Here is a 22338-nt window from a genome sequence, read left to right as displayed (position 1 = left end):
CATATTTTTTTCCTCTGCTTGGTCTAAAAAAGTAACCGTTACTGACTGCCACAATTATTTTTCCTGATTTTTTTATAGTGTTTCTTAAAGCCAGAAAGTTGCCATTTGAAATGACTTTAGTTTTGTGTCATGTCTGTGATCTGCTTTTTTCTACAAATTTAAACAACTGAATGAACATCCTCAGAGGCCGGTGATTCCATAATTATTGCCAGGGGTTGTAAGCACTGATCTTTGATCCAAAGTGTGACTTTGATGCCGTTACATGAAAGTAGATCATGATTGCTGATCTGTATCAAAGGTCAGTGATCAAAGGCAAGATCATCCCTGATCAAAAGATTCAGGATCAAAAATCAAAGGCAGGATCTAAGTCACAATCTACTCCTTAATTCAGCTCTGTATAAAATTAAATGATCTCTTGGCTGACCCAAGGTCGACCTTTCCACCAAATGACATTCGTGTACTTTTAAGATATTCTACTGGCAAACTAACAAGATGTCCATGACAGAAACAAAAGAAAAAAGGAATTGGTATCAAAGTTCAAGTTTTAAGATCAAGGACTTCAGGATCCAAGGACTGACTGACACACACACACACACACACACACACACACACACACACACACACACACACACACACACACACACACACACACACACACACACACACACACACACACACACACACACACACACACACACACACACACACATCAAATTTACCTACAGCAATCGTAGCATCTTATTTAATTTTCAGAATGTCTATTTTTTAAATAAATTATTAAATTAGATCATATTATCATATATCATATTATTTTATGAGGTAAATACTGAGTAGGAAAATAAATTGTTCATTTTTTCCTCAGTTTTAATGAAGTAGTGGTAAAACATTTTTCCAATAACAATGTGAAAAATAAGAGCTCGCTGCATTCAGTTAGTGTTGGAATACTGTCTGTTTAATGTAACAAAGTCCAAACTGACCGTAGTTTCCATCTTTAAGATCTCAACCTCAGAAAGCTTATGTGTTATTTTACCACAGTGATTGATTTTTGATGAAAACTGTTCCAGATGTCAACTTTTAAACCCATGAGATCAGTGCACACGTCTGATTTGGATCCGAGTCAACCAATCAGCACGAGGCCCACTGACGCCACACGTGACCCTGAACGCCCTTCAACCGGAGGCCGTCTCGTCCACTTGTCCGCGCACTGCGATCAGGTCTGGTCTAAATTAAATTCTGGTGCACAACAAGCCACCACCAGAAGGCAGAAATCCACGTAAACCTTTGCTGCAGGTCGCTGGCATCTTTTCTGCTTTATGTTGACTTCCTGCCTCCGTCCTTCTGTCAAACACATTTTTAGTTTAAAGTTAACAGGAGGCGGAGCACGTGGGGTGTCACTGACCTCACAGATATTTGTGGAGGAAACTGTTTTTTCACTAATTCCTTCAGGTTGGTCAGTGAAGCACTTAAGATCTTTATCTGTTTACCTTCAGGATGAAGCAGTAGTCGGTGGGAGCTCTGTATCTTTGTTTATAGTTGCTGGTGGTGTAAATGTGGAATTTATCAAACTGGACAAAGCAGGCAAGATCACTGGATGTCTGTCTCACACACAAAAAAACAAGTTCTGTTAGCACACATAAAAGCATTCAACTGTGGTCAATAGTTTATATCAGCGGGGGTGCAAGTATATTTCAATACGGGGAGGGGGGGTAAAGAGTCAGAAACAGTTGTTCTTCTATCAGTTATTGTACACTTTTATGGTTACCAAATTCTTCCTTTGTGCTCAGATGAAATCAAAAGGGTTTATTGTGCTTGAAGAAAGGCTATACGTAGAGTCTGACCATATACCACACATTGTAATATCTTGCTATATCTTGCAAATTGTATGAATATTCAACTTCATTTTACTAAACGTTGTATAAAATTTATAGATAAGGTGTGTAATAGTGATAATAATGTAAGTACAATGAGCAATATGGGCCTTTTAGGCTCCCATTCTGTAATTGCTAACTCGAGATATCTTTTGCACAATTTTCAGTGTGATATTAGTAATGTTTGTGCCTCTTGGCAGCATAATTTTGCTGAAGAGATATTCAGACTTGCAAAACAAATTATAGAAATATGTGCAATGAGAGATAATTGTGAGGTAAATTTGCTCAGTATGCAAGAATGTATGGCTGTAATAACACACCTGTGCACAGGGTAAAAAGCCTGGTGCTTTTTAAAAAAATGTTATTTATTTCTTTTCTGTGTTTTATCCTATTTTGTTGTACAACTTTGTTTTTAAAAGTGTGTGAATAAAGGAAATACATACTGGATATTATTCTTCTCCAAACAAAAATATCCACTGCATTACGGGTGTTAAAGTGAAGTTCCCACTTTCAGGAATTATCAAGATCGATAATTCAAATCCCATTAATGTTGGCTATTTAACACAGAGAAGAGCCCCACCCACCATGCTGTCTTGACACTGTCGCAACACCATTACTACACCACGGTAGTATCTCTAGGCCCCACCACAAGCCCTTCTAGACAAAACGTCAGCGAGAATCACCACATTCTCTCACCGCACCAATACGAAACCTCACAGATATGGTACAATGCCAGTACAACATACTAGTAAGTCCCTTCGGCTGCTCCCTTGTTTGCACTCGGCGTCGCCACAGCAAATCCAAGGTGGATCTACATGTTGAACTGGCACAGGTTTTACGCCGGATGCCCTTTCTGACGCAACTCGACATTACATGGAGAAATGTGGCAGGGGTGGGATTTGAACCCGGAACCTTCTGCACTTCTGCATCATGATGCAAAACAAAACACAAACGAATGACCTATGCATTAGCACACACATCACTTGTAGTATTTCAGTACATCAGATAGTAAAAGCTCTGAGGGAATTGTAGAAGAATTTTTAGGTCCATATTTGAACTGTGATGAACTATCAAGTGTCCTGATCCGAACTGTATGTCCTCTGGTTGAACTAGCAGGTGTTCAACCCAAAAAAAAGGGCTCTATTAGTCATTCAGTCTGTCAGGGGCTTTCCAAGGCCTTTTAGGTGCTTTTCCGCAGGCCACGTGCAGGGGCCTCAGGCCAGCTGCACGTGTGACTGAGGCCACGTGCGGGGGGGGGGGGGGGGGGGGCCTCAGGCCAGCTGCACCTGTGGCTGAAGGTCTTTTAAAAAAAATCAGTTGTAAATCCGTCACGTTTTAATGGAAGCGTTTGTCACATTGAAATAATGGCCTAACACCTGCTTAGGGTTCACTAGAGGACGCTTCCAATAGAAAACCATGTCTTGGGAATGAAATAAATAAAAAAGTTGAAGGAGGAGCGATGCCCGCGGGTCTCCAATAAATAGACGAGCGCGGTTGTCATATTCAGTCTCTCTAGAGGACTCAGTTTGTCTAAGCTCTGTGTCGAAGGCTTAAATAAACTTAAAAACTCTGTGCATTTTATCTTGCTTAAGGCTGAATTATTCTAAAGTGTTGTGTCCTTTTCTAGCATATCACTTGCAATTAGTTTGTGTTATCTAAAAGACGACATCCCGAGAAGACCATAAAGACGAGCCACAACAGAACTTGGTGAGCCAGCCAGGAGTGTCCAGGGGCATTCCGGCAGCCTGGGACGGTCCAGCTCATCCCTCCAGACCGTAAATAACAGTGATCACGACTAAAAGGTAAGCAGAAACCTTTTATAACTTCTGCACGATCTGGAGGAGTGAGTCGGGATTTCCGCCCAAGTTGACAGGTGATATTTTTTAATTGCCTCTTACCCAAAAGAACCTGGACTAAGAAAATTGATAAAAAACTAAAAAAAGATAAGATTGAAAATTATCAGGCCTTGTAGATAAAATGCTCAGAAGGTGTGTGTGTTCCCGGGAAAAAGAATGTCTGTGTGAGTGAAAGGTCAGGAATGTTCATGAACTCTGGTGCGGAAAAGAGTGCATGGAGAATTAACCTGGATGCTTGGAGAATAATTGGTGTTGAAATTCGTTACTAACGTGCCGGCTGATAGCATGCGCTGTAGGGGTTAATTTAGGGGAGTATACTGACAAATAGATACAAGGTAATACAAGGTTATTTAAAGAGTTTAACAGAGACTGAAGTGAAATAAGTGAGAAAAAGAGTTTAACAGAGAATACGTGCAGAGGAAGCACAAGATAAGCGCCTGAGGGGGCGCAGTAGAAATACCGTACGTGATAAAGAGATTTAAAGAGAAAAGTGCAAAGTAGCACAGCTGACAGTAAGTAAAAGAGCTCAATAAAGGACGTCATTTTTTAAGAAAAGAGAAAAACTATAAAAAAATAAAAAAAATGAATGAAGAGTTAGTGCAGAATACATGAGAATTAATGAAGCAGAAAATAGTGCAGTAAGGCACCAAATACACGCTTGTGGGGCGTGGGAGAAGAATAAGTAATTAAGTACACAGTAATATGAGTTTTTTATAAGAAAAGAAAAAGAGAATATTTTCAGTGCAAAGGCACATTAAGCTCACGAGGAGCTCAGTAAGTGAAAAAAAAAGTAGAAGAAAGTGCAGAAAGGCACAGGATACGCACGCGAGGCGCGGTAAGGCGTCGAAATAAATGAAATATTGTATGCTCAGAAAGGAGCTTGTGAAAATAATATAGTAAGCACAGGATACGCACGTAAGGCGTAGAAGTAAATGAAATATTGTACGCTCAAAGAGTAGCTTGTTAAGAAAAAAAAAAAATAATATATGAGTTGCTGGCAGCGCCGGAGAAGCTGTCTAACGTGAAGAAGAGATACATGCTTAAACAGAACACACTGGTGTTAAGTGAATAAAAAGGTTGTTTAAAGCCGCGGAGTGAAAAGTGGCAGAAGTCTAGATAGAGATATATAGAAAGTTGTTTTTAATAATTTTTGTGTATAAAGCTTTTGAAGATTGGTGTGTGGGAGAGTGGAGAGTAATCTGTGTAAAGCTGTGAGGGCTTGCAGGCTGGCTGACATACAAGATTAATGTGAAAGAGTACGAGGAGGAGGTGTTTAGACCCAACAGAAGGACTTGGGAGGAGCATGACAGGCAGAGAGGAAAGTGTGAAACAGAGACAGTGAAGAAAAAGACAGGATAAGCGACTGCTATACAGAGAAGGTAGATATTATTTCAAAGAAAGAAAACTAATAAACAAACATAGCAGAAAAAGACGAGAAGCAGAAAGTTAAAAAATTAGAAGGAAAATAGAAAGTCGGGAGCAAAGACATTAGGAAGTGTTAGGGTTGTAAGAGGATTAAATAAATAAAGTTGGTTATAAATCAAAAGAGTTAAAGCTTAGATTATAGTGAAAAAGCTGACAGACTGATCAATGCTTGGGACAGTCTTTGATGGGAGACTTAAGTGATAATGAAACAATACTCCCAGAACATTACTTGACTGACGGAGACATCGAAACCCAGGGAATCAGGACACATTTTTGGCTGGAAAGGACCTATTTTGACAGGGTAGGAGCAGAACATTGGCAGGACGAACAAGAGATCAATCAGAAATTATGGCAGATTACTAAGGTAATCAATCTGAAGCAAAAGAAAGAACAATTCCCTCTAATTAATTGGGAGCTGCTGATAAGACGTCTGTGGCATCAGGGTTTAACCCCGTGGCTGGAGTTGCTTTGTGCTGTTCCTAATAAAGAAATTAGCATACCATTAAATCATTTAATAACACTGCCAACCGATCCAGGTGAAGAACTGTTTCCTAGGTTGACTCTGACTGTGGTCCCAAGGAAGGTTCGGTGGGAAACAGGTAAATTTTCGTATTTAGTTAAAGAAAAAGAAGACGGGCATAACAGTTGGAAATTTAATCCTTTTAAGGGTTTAAAATACAAAACAGGTGTTACAGCCAGCAAGTTATTGGTCTGGATCAGGACAGCCCCTGAGGGACTACCAGAACACCATAGAAACACCTCACATAGCGTTTGTCAGGGTTACATGGGTAACTCTTAAGGTCAAGGTCGGGAAAGTACCCCGCTAGAATTAGTACTAAGAAAATATCCAGGAAAACGCACTAAGGCCAACCAATGTATGAGAAAGTGGCACAAAAGGTCACATGGGGGCAGGCAATGGCCTTTGGAGGGATCATTTGATCCGGTGATGTGTGAAGCAGTTGCGGTAGAAATACAGAAAAAAGAAATTAAAGATCAGCAGAAGAACGTAAATAACAACAAAAAACGCACTGAAGAAAAAGAAGTTTTGGCCTTGTTCAAGCAGGAAGCACAGAGGCTACAGCAGAAAAGAGAAAAAATGACAGAGGAAAGATCCAAAGAGACTAAAGCCAGTGCACCGAGCTGGGAAGCAGAGCCACCCCCATATAAACGTCATGATATGGGAAAGACAGCTGGACAATTTGTATTAGGAACTCGTGAAGAGGACCAAGGCATGGATGTGGAGGGCAAATTCACACTGACACTAAAAGCTCGAGAGCCACAAGGAGACAGGTCCTCAGTCTGTCAAATGGATCATACAAGGTCTCCAAGTCCGAAAGTAAGTGGTCGCTCACCACGACCAGCAGGGGGGGCCACAAATAACAGTGACATGGAGGCAGACGAGGATAAAGAGAGAGACCTGAAGGCTCCGCCTGCACATCGAGGTCCACTGAAAACCGTCCCCTCCCACCATAAGTCAGCCGACTGGACCTTCACAGGCTATAGAGGCTCCGAAGAGTGGCACAAGAGCTTCTGTGACACACTGGATCTGGCCAGAAGAGATAATGAAGAACTAGCTGAGCAACTTCGGCTAGCGAAGGAAAGAATACAAAGACATAGGGACGCAGAGGAAAGAAGAATATTACAACAATCGACGCCCAATCAAGGGAATCACATTATACAGCCACCCACCCGAAAGATTTCTGGTGAGATCATCATTGAGAGTGCAAAAGAGGCCCGACTCAGGCAAAGACAACAATGTGTAGCCAAAGACATAGCGGCTTTAGAACAGAATATAACCGACTGGATGGACTGCCTGGAACCAGTCAGTCGCACTCGATCTGGAAGACAGTATGGAGCCCGCACAGAAGAAGAGGAGGACGAAGACCTCATATGCCCACTGGTGGTCAGGAATGGTCATCATGTGTATACCCCATGGAGCTGGACAGACATGGTGGGGCTGGCCAACAGGCTGCCAGACATCACCCAAGGAGCTGGGAGATGGATAACTGCCTTAGAAGAAGGCACTGCAGGGGTAACCTTGTCTTTAGGTGACATAAAAGCCTTGCTAATGCATGTCATGGGAAAACATGACACTGAAGAATTAGCAGGAAAGGTTGGACTAACACAAATGATGGGCACTAATCAACATGATGAAGTCCCCTTTAATCGCTATAGAAACTCCATGTGGGAAGGACTGAGAAGAAAGTACCCTGAGGTCTTGGATCCCTCTAAATTGGATGATGAGGAGTGGACACCTGAAGAGTGCCCAAAGAAGTTCCTGCACCGATTCCAGAAGAGATGGGCGGAGGAAACAGGAAATGCATGGAACCATTCTCCAGCAACTGAAATCCTGTTTAAAATAACTGTAAAAAAGGCTCTACCAGATGAGGTTCAGAAAGCCCTAGATGGAGTCGTGGGACTATCAAAAATGAATTGGGCTTTATACTCTGAGCATATTTGTCACCATCTTGAAATCTACAAGAAAGAAAAACAAAAAGAAGAAGATGCAGCAAAATCCCTGACGAAAAAATTGGTGCAGATGCAGTTGGGAGAGCTAACCAAAGTCAAGAAAGAAAAAACAAAGACCCAGGCACCAATGATGACCCCTGTTCCTTCTGAGTCGGCAAGCACAGGCCCTACGGCAAACACTGCTGCCACCATACAGGCACCTGTGGTAACAGCCACACAGAGCCCCCAGGGAGCAGCAGGGAGCACTCCTACAGGAGAAGTCTCAGCACCAGTGGAGCATCACTATCACTACCATAGCACTGGCACACCCGGAAATGGACCCACCTACAGTCATGGGTGGAGAGGAGAGTCACGGAACTTTCAAGGTCAAAGAGGAGGGTGGCGAAGAGGATCTCGCCAACCTTCATTTGGAAGCAGATTCCAGAACTCAGCTCCCAGGAACAGTCAAGCGGGACCGCCTATGGGACCAACACCCCCAATAGGGGATCAACCCTCTAATGAGTGTTGGAGCTGTGGACAACCTGGACATCGAATGAGAAATTGTCCGGCCCGACCTTGGGTTGGACCCGCTGCCTATTGGCAATAGGGAGGCCTAGAGAAGACAGAGGGGGAAACGGTGGCATTGGCTATTTCGATGATACCTAAGGAAGAGCCAAGCGTCACCGTTAATATACAAAACAGAGATTTCCCTTTCATGGTGGATACAGGGGCAACATACTCTTGCATAGGGAAAATGGGCGCTCATCTCCCCCTCTCTGGGTCTGTAATTAAGACCATCGGCTTCTCTGGGAAAACTCAAATAATACCTTTTACACGCCCACTTCCTGTAACGATTGCAGGAAAAACAATTGAAGCACCCCTGTTATACTCACAAAATACACCTGTGAATTTGCTGGGAAGAGACATTTTATGTAAGCTACAAACCCAGATAGTGTGTACCCATCAAGGACTGCAAATACACTTTCCTGACGAAGCACTCACCAACATTATGGTGCTTATGGACATGGAAAACAAGGTCCGACCTGTGCAACCCATGGTATACTGGCTGAAGTTACAACCAGAAAATTCAAATCTCCAACTGGAATGGGAAAAATGGAAGCCCTGGGCAGAACAACACTATGAAGCAGTATATACACCTAGTTTACCTTTACATGTCACCCTGATGTTCGATGCCAAACAAGAACAGACTGACTATGCATGCTGCTGGGATGTATTGATGAATCAACGGCTGTTTCACATAACCACCACAGAAATTTATTTAGGCCCCCAAGGGGCCGCAGCTTCTGTCAAGCTAACTTCAGCTGAACAACAATGGTATCAAGTGCCGAATGCCACGCCTCATGTGACCCTTTTAGTCTCAGAAAAGTACGAATCCCATGACCTAGGTCCAATGGTAAAGACAGCCTCAGAAGTTGAAGAATGGCAAAACATGGAAAGTCCACAAGTACATCTGTCAAAAGACCAGCAGTTTGTACGAATTAACTTAAAAGTAAATGATGAGGCTATAGCTCAAAAAGTGGAGCTCAATCCTAGACCAGAGGGACAGATGGTGTTATCGGCCTAACAAGAGAAATTGTTAGAGCAAATACCACCAGTGGTGTGGTCCAAAAGCAAAACGGATGTAGGACTAGTAAAAACAGCCTTACCAGTAAAAATAAAAGTAAAACCGGGAGCAAAACTGCCTCACCAAAGGCAGTATCCATTAAAACCTCAGGCTATTGAAGGCATAAAACCAGTAATTAAGGGACTATTGGCAGCTGGAGTTTTAATAAAAACTGCAAGCCCATGCAATACTCCTATCTACCCTATCCCTAAAAACAATACCAAAGAGTATCGGCTGGTACATGATCTGCGTCCTATCAATGCAATAATAGAAATGGATGCACCTATAGTACCTGATCCGCATACTATACTATCAAGCATCCCTGCTGGAGCAAAATGGTACACGGTAATCGATCTGTGTTCAGCCTATTTCAGTGTGCCTGTGCACCCAGACTCACAACATTTGTTTGCATTCACATTTCTGGGACAACAGCTAACGTATACACGGCTACCTCAGGGACTGAACCTGTCCCCAGCCATCTTTAACAAAGTCCTGGCTGAAGATTTACAACACCTTGACATACCCAGTACATTGGTGCAATATATGGATGATCTCCTTATTGCATCAGAGACTCAAGAACAGTGTGAAAAAGATTCATTAATTGTATTGCATGCATTGGCAGATGGAGGTCATAAAGTAAGTAAGGACAAATTGCAGTTCTGCAAACAACAAGTAGAATACTTGGGAAGACAGTTGTGTGGGACCACGCGATGTATAGCCCCAAGCCAAGTGGAGGCTATAATCAAGGCTCCCAAACCCCAAACAGTGGGACAGATGCTTTCATTCCTTGGGATGGCAGGGTACAGTCGGCCGTGGATTTGTGATTATGCTATAAAAACTGCACCTTTGCGTGCCATGATTAGAGCAGTGGGGCAAACAAGCAATGCAGCTCTCCTCGTCTGGACAGATGAGGCAACGGGAGCTTTTGAGGCCCTGAAAACAGACATGCAATCTGCTCCCGCGTTAGGTAACCCAGATTATGGGAAACCTTTCCATTTGTATGTTACTGAAAAAGATGGTTATGCTTGTGCTGTACTAATGCAGGAAACAAATGAAGGAAAACAACCATTGGCCTATTATAGTACAAAGCTTGACAACATTGAAACAGGATTGCCACCATGCTATCAGGGTCTAGCAGCAGCTGCCTTTGCATTTCAAAAAGCATCATCCATAATTATGGGACATGCAGTAACGTTGTACACGTCGCATCAGTTACATGCCCTGCTAACCAGTCAACGTTTTGTCTTAACACAAGCTAGACGCACTGGATATGAAGTTGTGTTGTCCGCTCCAGAAATAACAATACAACGTTGTCACACGGTGAATCCCGCCACCAAATTGACCACACCGTTAGATGGTACTCCACATAACTGTGTGGCAGAGACAGAGAAATTTTTGAGAGCCAGAGAACATTTGTATAATCACGCCATAGATGCAGATCTAACCCTGTTCGTGGACGGCTCATGCTTTCGGGATGCCGCGGGATTGCATGCAGGTATGGGGATTGTTAAACTAAACACGGATGGCGAGACCTTTGAATTACTGGAGTCCCAAGGAATTGATCAGCCTTGTTCAGCCCAACTGGCAGAAATCAAAGCCTTAACTATGGCTTGCCAGATAGCTAAAGATCAACGTGTTAATATCTACACAGACTCAGCCTACGCTTATGGCGTATGTCATGTACATGCAAACATTTGGAAACAAAGGGGATTCCTGAGAGCAGATGGCACCCCTGTCACTCATGGAGAAGCGATTTCCCAACTGTTACAAGCTCTCCAATTACCGTCTGAGGTAGCCATCATTAAATGTGCAGGTCATCAAATGAATAATAACATCATAGCTCAAGGTAACAACCTAGCAGATGACGCAGCTCGCAAAGGAGCACAAGGAGAAAATATGTTTCCCCTACTAACCATCCAAGATTGTGCCCCACTGGTTTCACTTGACGCACTGATAGTGGCTCAAAGTAGGGCCAGTGGAGAAGAAAAACGAATGTGGGTTAAACGAGGCGCTATTGAGACACGCAGTCAGGGGCCAGCGGACAAGCTGTGGCGCAGTAGTCATGGACATTTTGTGTTACCCACCAATTTATTACGACATGCAATCATTTGGGCCCACGGACCCGATCATTGTTCGCGAGTCCAAATTATGAACAAACTAAAAGCTGTCTGGTGGTCACCATATATGGCAGCTACAGTGGACCGTTTGTTGAAGGAGTGTGAGGTATGTGCACAGTACAATGTCCGGAAATCATTCACAGCCCCTTTAGCCCACATTCCGGTCCCTGATGGGCCATTCAGACATCTTATGATGAATTTCATAGACATGGGAGCTGAAAATCGAGTTAAACGAATGAGATATGTTTTGGTAGTGATATGCAGATTCAGCCGATGGATTGAGGCAGTAGCCTCTGCAAATCAAGACCATAAAACGGTAGCCAAATTCTTGTGCCGAGACGTCTTTCCAAGATTTGGCATTCCAGATACTATCTCATCTGACAACGGTAGGGCTTTTGTAGCCAAGGTTACACAAGAAACATTCAAACAATTGGGTATCAAACAGAAGTTTGGGTGTGTTTATCACCCCCAATCAAATGGGGCGGTGGAACGGGCTAATGGCATTTTAAAGAACAAACTAGCAAAAATCATAGCAGACAGCAATGGCAAACTAACCTGGCTGGATGCGTTGCCGCTTGCTTTATTGTCAATGCGCTCACAAACTAACCGACTAACCCATTTGACACCATTTGAAGCTCTTACAGGTCGGCCAATGCCTATTCCATACCTGAGAGGACCCTACGAAGGACCATCGCTGGAGCAGCTACAAGACGAATGGCATAATTATCTGAGACAGTTAACCCAAATACACAAAACTATCTTTTTGCAGGTCAAAGGTGCTACAGAAGACAGAGAAGCAGAGATTCCACTCGAAAATCAGAGCATCCAGCCTGGTGATCTGGTTTACGTCAAGGTGTTCAAAAAGAAGTGGGACAGGCCCCACCGAGAAGGTCTTTTTAAAGTTATTCTTGCCTCACGTACAGCAGTCAAAGTAGACGGTAAGGACACTTGGTTTCATTTAAACCACTGCTGTAGGGTTGGTGGCCCAGCGCCCCTGCGGCCTCGGCAAACTCGTCTTGGCAGAGCCGCCGGGCCAAGGGGGGAAGCAAGAGAAGCCAGAGACCCTACAGCAGCACCGAGGGACGGCCACGCCTCCCTGCAGCCAGAAGAAGCACCGAGGGAAGGCCACGCCTCCCTGCAGCCAGGCGAACACCGGCCAAGGCGCTCACAGAGACTGATTGAACAAAGACGACGCACAGCTTCAGAGAGTAGTGGATCCCTGCCAGATAGAGCAGCGACAGACTCAGATGCAGACTCAGAAACAACTGGAGACGCAGGCCAACAGACAGACAGAAATACAGACCGACAGATAGACAGGCCACAGGAGACATCAGACTCGGACAGCAACTCAGTAGATTTACCGACAGAAGAACCGCAGGAAGTACAACCCAGACAAAGCACAGATACACCACACATCCCTAGTGACAGCTCATCTAGTGACGGCTCACTCAGTAGCACATCTAGTAGCACATCTCAACAGTCATCAGAGCAATGATTAAGGAATTATTCAAGGGATTGACAATACTACTGGTGGTCAGTATGGGAGAAAATAGACATCCAAAACATACAACGGACTGTGCCGTGGCCATGGCCGCAATAGCAGCTAAACAAGGCATTCTAAACACAGGAAAAACATATAATTTGGTATACATTAAATCAAAAGCCTACAAGAACATAGGAATACAGGGAAAGCTGGGGGATTACATATTAGGCGAAGCCATTAGCATCAAATGTGAAGAGGAGGGAACACTCAACATAGAGGTAATTTGTGATAAAAGAGGATGCAGGGAAACCAAGCAAGACGTAACTGTTACAGTACATGAAGCCATAAAATGGGTAAAAATCAAACCAAGGAAAAAGAGGACAATTAGAAGCCTAGAAACAAGCAGTCACTTAGGGAGATGGGATCCCAGTACAGACCTAGCCTGTACACAAGGGTTGAAGACAAATCTATTTTACCAATGGTTGAAATTTTCGGCTAGGCAGATCAGTGAAAAGCCTTGCATAGCCTGTCACCGGAAAGGTGTGATACCTCAGGCTAAACCCCTACCTGATATCAACAACTGTTATAGGAGTCCCCAACATAACTCAGACCAAGCAGAATGCTATACACAATGTGTTACAAAAATGGCAGTAGGTGATGAAAAATATGCTGCCGACAGTAAACTTTGTCCAGTGCCTCTAAGTACAGAAGGAACCGTTCCACCTATGATTAAAATAGAGAAAGGGATGATACACCCATTCTGTATAGCTAAAGGCTTAGTAGCACAATACATAAGCGATTGGCAGGTAGGGACGACCCAGCCAAAACACCACATACAGTGTATGCAAAAGCAGCAAGAATACAAACCGGCCAAAACAGCATGGAACATTACCGTCTGTCACACCCTGCCAGCAGCAGGCATACAGTGTGAACAAATAGTACCGGCCACAGGGGGGTCTGTAATTGGACTGAATCTCACCCATGCTTCATGGGTATCTACTCCAAATTTAGCTAAGGGAACGGTACCCTTAGCTGACATCTTTTGGATATGCGGACAAAGAAGGAAACTCCTGTCATCGCTGTCCCCGAATTGGAAAGGCCTTTGTGCTCCTGTGATGCTCACAGGAGCAATAACAGTAATTGAAATGCCAAATTCAATACAACCCATGCCACAGAAACTTCGTAAGAAAAGAGGAATAATGACACTTAAAACAGACTACAACATCACAGTAAGAAACGGGATACCAGAAGGAATACCCCAACAATTAGAAGCCATAGACAGTAGCAGAGTTAAAGCAGATGAAGACGCGGATAAATGGGGATGGGCATTGGCGCTGTTCGGGGTTACTCCAAAAATCCGTTCTAGGTTCCAGGAGGTGCAGTGGATTAATTACTTGTGGTATAATCAGCAAAGATACCTGAACTGGACATTGGCAGCAGTAGGAGCCTTAACCGAACAACTGCACGCCACCTCGCTAATGACAATGCAAAATAGATTAGCTATCGAGATGATGATGGCTGATGAACAAGGAGTTTGTATTATGATCAAAGCCACCGAATGTTGCACAGCTATTCCCATGCGTACAGGGGAAGACGGAAATTTGACAGAGCTCTTAATCACACTTGAAGAGATGCAACAGGAACTGTTAAGTAACTCCATAGGAGGGAGAAATGAAACTGACGATTCTGGATACATTGTAGGGAATGGAATGAATATTGGCCCACTATTTTCACTGTTTGGGACTCTAAGGAGAGGGTGGATATCATGGAAAGACTGGTTATACCAGATAGGTGTAGTCTTGGCACTAACAGGGGTGGCGGTCTTGCTGGTAATATGTTGTGGTATTCCCTTGATAAAATTTCTGGTCAATAAATTGATTTCATCCACAGTAGGACAGCTCCCACTGTTAGCCATCCGAGCCCTAGAAGAAAGCACAAACGAAACAGACAGAGAACCAGAATATATGGAAATGGATGAAATACCAATTATCCTCCCCGACAGCCCCCAGCTCCCTAATATTGTGGCGTACACCCCTGATAGGGAGGACTGGGATGGACCGTGCTTGGTGATATTGTAGACGAGGAAGAAGACATGCACGCACATTTACATTCACACACATGCACCCACAAAAATGAGGGATAGGATAGACAATATCTGAAAGAATGACATGGAGCTGTAATAATGAACGTATATGTATATTACTAGGACACAGGAGTATGGCTGAGAGACCAGACTCCCCTGATCAGGGACCTATGCCTGATCTGCCTCTATCAAGTCTGATTGGACTCTCAGAACTGTTTGGAGAAGAGGATATACAGGAGGGATGGTCGAGACATGATTGGTCGCCACAGCCGCCATCCATCCAGCAGCTATACCAGTTGGCAACAGAAGGATCTTCATCGTTCCAGCACCTGGCGATGATGGCTTCACAGAATCTGCCTGCAGCAAGAGTCGGCCCAAGGACTCCACCATCACCTGAAGGACCCTTTGGACTCAGGAACACACCCCTTCCGCAGATGCCATGGAGACAGTCACATGTGCCAGTGGCAACGATACCCTCCAGGGGAGGCAGCCAAGGTCGGCCATATGCAGCAACCGCCCGAGTGCATCCTAGACCCAATTCACTGCTAGGACCTGTCCCCAGCTTTCCACCCCCAAGGCAGGAGAGATATTCTGATCAGCCCAGTACCTCTGGAGGAGGATCAGCAGGGGTGGACCTTAGTCGAACTCACCCACCAGGACAGAGGGGAGCTTTGTACAGGCTGCTAAATGCCCAGAGTGTCCCAACCACTTGCCTGTGCGACATCAACAATACTCCCCCCACACACGAAATGCCTTCCCCCTTGTACTTCCTGTCCCCTGGACTGCACAACCTTAATCTGGTCATGGTCACCCCACTGGACATGGCAATCTTGGTTCGAGAGCTTCGTCTTCCACAAGAGTCTGTTCCAAAAACCTTGGAGCAGCTCCTGCCCCTCACAAATCACATTCCCCATGAGCTATTTGAGGAAATCATGCCACAACTGAGTCAGACAGCTGCATACCTGTTAAGGATACACCGTGACAATGCCAACATCTCTTGTGCTCAGGAGGGCCTCCATACTCAACTGTGTGGTCTTCAGTCTAGTATGGACATGCTAGCCAGCATGATGGAGCATATGGAAAGGGAACAGCTAGGGCTGGCCACCACCACCCTGAATGTGGGCAAGAATTCTCTGGGGGCCCTGTACAACCTGGCCAAGCAGCACAAGGAGCTGGAAAGATCCATCAGAGAACTGCACGACTGTCTGAAAGCCAGAATTCCTGATCCTTCCCCCACTACCCCTGAAAGGCCAACCTCCCCATATTCCCCAACTTCTCCCAAAACTTCAGATGCTGAGTAAATGCTGAGGAGCACGGACTGACGTAATGGCACTGAACACGGATTATGATCTTGGTTCTTGAGTTTGAATTGCGGACTGGTTTCAGAAATCTGAGTGTAAATAAAAACAAAGAAGGATATATGTTAGTAACGAAGGTTGGGTAAATGTCTGTCCTTACCATCATCTGCGTAACACAGATAAAGCTAAATGCATACACATAGATATCACATTGCAAAGTTATAAAAAGGGGACCCTTACACGGCGTGTTTGTAGATTTAGTAGTAAAGATGCACCATAGGGACCCCTTTTTCTTAAATTATAGCATGCCTCAAGAGACATGCATCGCCTAAATTTGGCGTCTGGCCAAAAAGGGCATTAGAAAACAAGCTGAAAAAGAAGAAAAACAAAGTGAAGAATGTTGAGAAATGGCCTATAATGAAAACCATTATATGATTGACTAAGGCAAATGACTTAAGGACGGACATAAAGGGAAACCATTTATTGTGTTTATCATTTAACTAGATATAGCTGCGCTAACCTTAGAATAGTTTCTTGATTGGTTGACTAAATAGTGGTAACATAGGGGTTATTTGATGCATTTAAGTAATAAATGTGTGACTCTTTAACAAAATAATATGTAGAACCAAGTATAATGGGTTGGAGCCTCTGGTTGAGTGAGACAATAGATGCCAGAAGATGATTGGTTGCACTAATGTCAATGTAATGCCTTTACTTTGCCATGATTAAGAAGTTGCTGTAACTTGTTTTATGTGGCCATTTTAAGTGCCTTGAATTACACCAAAACTCAATGTTTGAATGTCACCTTGCGTTGATATAATCCGGCTAATTGCTCACCTTGTGCCTTAGTATGAAGGTTCACCTGCACTTCAATATATTTACCGTGTGAAGTATCACTGATATTCATATCCGCACCAGAGTTATCAGTAAGTCGAGTGATGTGTTTTTCTTTTTTATTATTGCAATGCACAAATGAAGATGTCTTGTCAGTAAACAACCCAAGAGTATAGTTGAAGTAATGGGACTCTTTCGAGTCCCAGAGGAGGGACTGTAGAAGAATTTTTAGGTCCATATTTGAACTGTTATGAACTATCAAGTGTCCTGATCCGAACTGTATGTCCTCTGGTTGAACTAGCAGGTGTTCAACCCAAAAAAAGGGCTCTATTAGTCATTCAGTCTGTCAGGGGCTTTCCAAGGCCTTTTAGGTGCTTTCCCGCAGGCCACGTGCAGGGGCCTCAGGCCAGCTGCACGTGTGACTGAGGCCACGTGCGGGGGGGGCCTCTGGCCAGCTGCACCTGTGGCTGAAGGTCTTTTAAAAAAAATCAGTTGTAAATCCGTCACGTTTTAATGGGAGCGTTTGTCACATTGAAATAATGGCCTAACACCTGCTTAGGGTTCACTAGAGGACGCTTCCAATAGAAAACCATGTCTTGGGAATGAAATAAATAAAAAAGTTGAAGGAGGAGCGATGCCCGCGGGTCTCCAATAAATAGACGAGCGCGGTTGTCATATTCAGTCTCTCTAGAGGACTCAGTTTGTCTAAGCTCTGTGTCGAAGGCTTAAATAAACTTAAAAACTCTGTGCATTTTATCTTGCTTAAGGCTGAATTATTCTAAAGTGTTGTGTCCTTTTCTAGCATATCACTTGCAATTAGTTTGTGTTATCTAAAAGACGACATCCCGAGAAGACCATAAAGACGAGCCACGACAGAATCAAGTTATAACTGAGAAGAAAATAGAAAAACCAGTAGTTTGTGCTCTTTCATATGAATGCTTTGTCTATGCACGTCTTTGTAACAGAAATACAAACAAGCACTCAACAAATGAGTGTCAGTTTACATCTAAGACATCTTAGTTTAAGTTGAACAGGCAGTAGTGCATGTGGACATGAAGACAATAAGGGCTATAGGGCAATCTCCCTTTTGACCACATTGAAAGTGACCTTCACCTAAATGAGCGACCTATGGCTGGCCTTACCATGACAGTTGTGGAATCCACCAATGTGTCCAACATTTGGTACAAATTAGGTTGAAAATCAAATTCCTTGACCTTGATTTTTGCCAAAATGTATGTCTGAAGGATTGTTTTGGGGTCAGTCTTCTTTGACATTCTACATTTGATAGAAATCAGCAAAATGGTAAATGGACTGCATTTATATTGCACTTCTCCATCTGAATCAGAAGCTCAAAACACTTTACAATTATGCCTCGCATTCACACCCTAATGTCAGGGTGCTGCCATGCAAGGTGCTCACTGCAGACTGAGAGCCACCTGTTGATCAAGGACATTGCCCAAGGGCCCGTACTGATTTCCCTGGCCTGATGGGGGTTTGACTCGAGGATCCTCTGGTGTCAAACCCACTACTTAACCACTGGGCCATACCTCCCAAGGACCTGGGAGGAGTAGGCCAACAAACAGACAGGCTCATTGGCTGACCTTTGGCAAATTTGACCTTGCCTGGGAAATTTCACAACCCAGCTCCATATGTGTGCCAGATTTGGTGCAAACTAGAGTGAAAACTTGACCTTTGACTCAAATGACCTTGACCCCAGTGATTGAACATTGGTAAATTTGTTGTCACTTGGGCAGTTCTACATACTGTAAGTTTGATGGACACTAGAGTGAAAAAACATAAGTCTGACCTTTGATTTCAAGGATCTTAACTTTTTCCAAAACAAACCCTTTAAGGGCAATTCCGGGGTCACCCTACACACACACAGTAATTTTGGTGCAAAAAACAAACAAACAAACAAACAAACAAACAGACAAACATTTCTTAAACTATACAATGTATAACAGTTTTCATTCATAAATCTGAGAAGATACAGTCACGTTCTGTTGGAACATTTTATTAAAAGCACTGTTTCCTGTAGGCCATGTCTGAAATACGTTTGCTGTTTGTTAGAGTTTGAGAATATTGTTTGGTTGCCGTTCTTACTGAAGACATTTTAAACTAAACATTTCAGTGGTTCAGAGAAACTTTAATAATCATTTCCACTTTGTGATCTCATGTTAAACAGCAGTGACAGTTATTCACAGAAAACTGCTGCACAGAGGGAAAATGTGGCTGCCTGCCGACGATGACTCTTTTGTTTGTCACACTGTCCTTTCTTTCCTGTCCTCCAGCGACTCCCGCTTGCTGATCACAGCTCTGTTATTCTCTCTGAACATAAGGGCTTTCGTGTTCCTGTGAGAGTTGTTGTCTTCTTGTTGCACTTCGGCATATTTCAGACTGCTGACAAGCTGCTACTTAACCGTTCGAGAGTATATCAAGTATATTGGTGTAAAGCTCCCAGTGTAATACTGTCACTCCTTTTTTGGGGGGGGGAGGAGTCATACCTTTGTCTTGCCTTTTGGCACATAGTACATGCCTGATGCCCTGAGCAAGAAATAACGTGGTTTCCAAACTTTCTTCCCTTCTTCTTTGAGGAACAGAGTGCCCTCAAGATCAGGAACAATCAGAGCAGAACCTTCAAAATTCTCCTGTGGAGTTAAAGTAGACAAATATGAAGCAGAAATATAAGTAAAAGCAAACTAGGAAAGAGGTGAGTAACTTTATCCTGATTTTCACTCTTACACTGAGATATTCACTATGGCATAAATAGTTTTAGATGGGAGATTTGTATTTTTTTTTTTCTTTTTCATTTGGAAATGACAAATACAGTAGAGTTTGATTAAATCTCAGTAAATTTCCACACTGCAGACTTGGAACTGGAACTTACTTGTAGTAAAAGGGTTTTGGCCTGCTCTGAAATCGTACTCAAATATGTTTTCGCCTTTCTCCACATGTAAAATACCTTCAGATTGAGGACAAACTGATTTACTATGAGAGCATGCACCAAGCAGTCAGACTGTGGGATGAAGGAACGAAGTGCTTCGATCCTCAGTCCTACTCACCTGAGGTTGTTTGAACAACATGTACTTCTCAGGTTTGAAAAGAAAATACATTTGATTTTTACTGTTGCGAGTCCATGCAGACAGAGTCTCCAGTAAGTACTCGTGGTCCTCAAATAGCCTTTCTGAAATGACAAGAGAGCAATTGGTAGAAATGCCCCAAACCCTTTTGAACATGTTAAAGATTTGTCTTCAGTTTGACAAAAATGACTCTTGCAGAAGCTGCCTGAGCAGTTTTACAAATGGGTGGTTAAGGTGAGGCTGACAGGCTGACAGGTCCAGATGGATTTGAAAGTAGAGGGTGACACCCCCCCCCCCAAAAAAAAAACAGAACCCATAAAAATTGCAATGAATCCTACAAAGGTCCAGCAAATTTGAAGAAATTTGTTCCAGTCATCTTCCCCAACATGGAACAATGTCAAAGTCTTCACCTTTGTAGGATTTATTACAATTTTATTACAACCCCAAACCAAAAAAAACAAAAAAACCCAAAACAAAACAAAAAACAAAAAAACAAACAAAATTGAGGAATGTATGGAAAATGAAAACAAATAAACAATCCACAGTGATCCTTCTATTTACTTTAACTTCTATTTCATTGCAGACACGAGTGAAGAAACTGAGAATGGAGCAATGTTTGCCTGTTTCATGTGCGTGGAGTTGAGAAGGATCGTAAAACAGGAAAAGAGATACAACCTAGACTCAGGTTTCCAATGTGCCTTCTGGCAAGCTGCAACTGAATTTTGCATTTTCTTTATGAGAAAATCCTCCTCTATCTCACATCATCACAAAGCTGTATGACAGTGTGACGCAAGAGAGAAAAGTTGCACGATGCGAAGTTTCTCTAACCACAGGCACAGAAGCCTGTAACTGCTCTAGAGTTGTCTGGGTGTCGTGATGGCTTCCGTCAGTCATCTCCTTCCAGCATGGTCACTTAACTTTTTGAGAACTGCCTACTTGATCTACTATACCATATTATGGAATTTTTCATTTATCATCCAGTGGTGGCGGCAGAAAATTTTTGTTGGGGGGGCTGAGGGGAAGCTGGGGTAAAAGTTGGAGGGGCTCCACAAAATGTTGTCAAAACGAACAATATATAGTAAATTGCTTTATAAATACCAAGGTATGTGTTTTAGTCACCCGTGCTCCTCTAAAATGTGGTATCAATGCACACACACACATCACTTAGAATGATTGCAAGTTTGGTAAACTTGCACATAGGTATAAATAAAGATAAGTGAAGTTTTAAGAGTGGCCATAATAAATATTTAGGAAACCTAAATGTTTGGAGTATGGAGTTAAATTTGTCTCATTAATACTTGCAAATGCCCATAGGGTGATTTATAAATATCCTTTGATTTGTACATGTGCAGCTGGTCTGCTCTGTGTGGGCCTGATCCCGTCAGATCTCAGAAGCTAAGCAGAGCAGGATCTGGTTAGTACTTGGATGAGAGACCTCTTTGGAACACCAGCGGCTGTGTGTGTTTCTCCAGGTAACACTGGACTTGCATCAGGAAGGGTATCCGGTGTAAAACTTGTGCCAATTACCGATGCGGATCTGGCTGTTTGTGGTGACCCCAAACATAACCGGGGGCAGCCGAATGAACAACAACTTTGATTTGTTCATGTGCTTTGTGATCCACAAAAACAAATTTCTGATTTGTAACTTGTGTGTGGGTTTTTACAAATAAATGTTTATTTGCAAAAATGAAAATTTTGTTTGTGAAGGGTGATTCAGCATTGGTGGATCACTGAACACACACATTCATCACTTTGCTCAGTTACGCAATATTGAGACATTCTCAATGCAAAACTGCAGTTGAGATCCATAAATATGTCAGTCGCTATTCACATTATTGGCAGAATTATTGGGGGAGCTGGGAGGGGGGGGAGCTTGGCTCATTATTGGGTGGGCTTAACTCCCCCAAGTCCCCCCCCGCTTGGCGCCGCCACTGGTATCATCTCCTGACTTGTCTCAAGAAAACTGGATTGGAAAAGTGATTATTTAATCCTTGTATTTAGAATAAATTGTCCCATACCAAATTTTTTATGTCCGCCAAGGACGTAATAAAATCATCTGTTTATTTATTTATTTGTCTGTCTGTTAGCAGGATTACGTCAAAGCTACTGCACAGATTTTGATGAGATTTTCACCACAGATAGATATTAGGCCTTGGAAGACTCCACTGAATTTTAGAGGTGATCCAGATCCGGATTGGTGTATGTCAGAAATCTTTGATTGT

The 22338-nt window shown here is 43.1% G+C and overlaps 1 protein-coding gene across 1 annotated transcript in view; it reads right to left on the bottom strand.

Moving 5' to 3' along the window:
* The window catches only part of LOC117522572 (amyloid beta A4 precursor protein-binding family B member 1-interacting protein-like), a 109121-nt gene that overhangs the window by 5937 nt on the left and 80846 nt on the right, over nucleotides 1-22338 (bottom strand). The window contains exons 7-10 of the mRNA XM_034184005.1: nucleotides 20099-20220; nucleotides 19924-19998; nucleotides 19541-19684; nucleotides 1485-1595 (exon numbers count right to left, since the gene is read on the bottom strand). Of these exons, the coding sequence (XP_034039896.1) occupies nucleotides 1485-1595; nucleotides 19541-19684; nucleotides 19924-19998; nucleotides 20099-20220 (452 nt within the window). The remainder of the gene's footprint in view (nucleotides 1-1484; nucleotides 1596-19540; nucleotides 19685-19923; nucleotides 19999-20098; nucleotides 20221-22338) is intronic.

The sequence above is a fragment of the Thalassophryne amazonica genome, chromosome 12 (genome assembly GCF_902500255.1).
Source record: "Thalassophryne amazonica chromosome 12, fThaAma1.1, whole genome shotgun sequence".
NCBI lineage: Eukaryota > Metazoa > Chordata > Actinopteri > Batrachoidiformes > Batrachoididae > Thalassophryne > Thalassophryne amazonica.
Note: the sequence above shows the minus strand (reverse complement) of the source record. Positions and strands in the feature narration are given on the sequence as shown.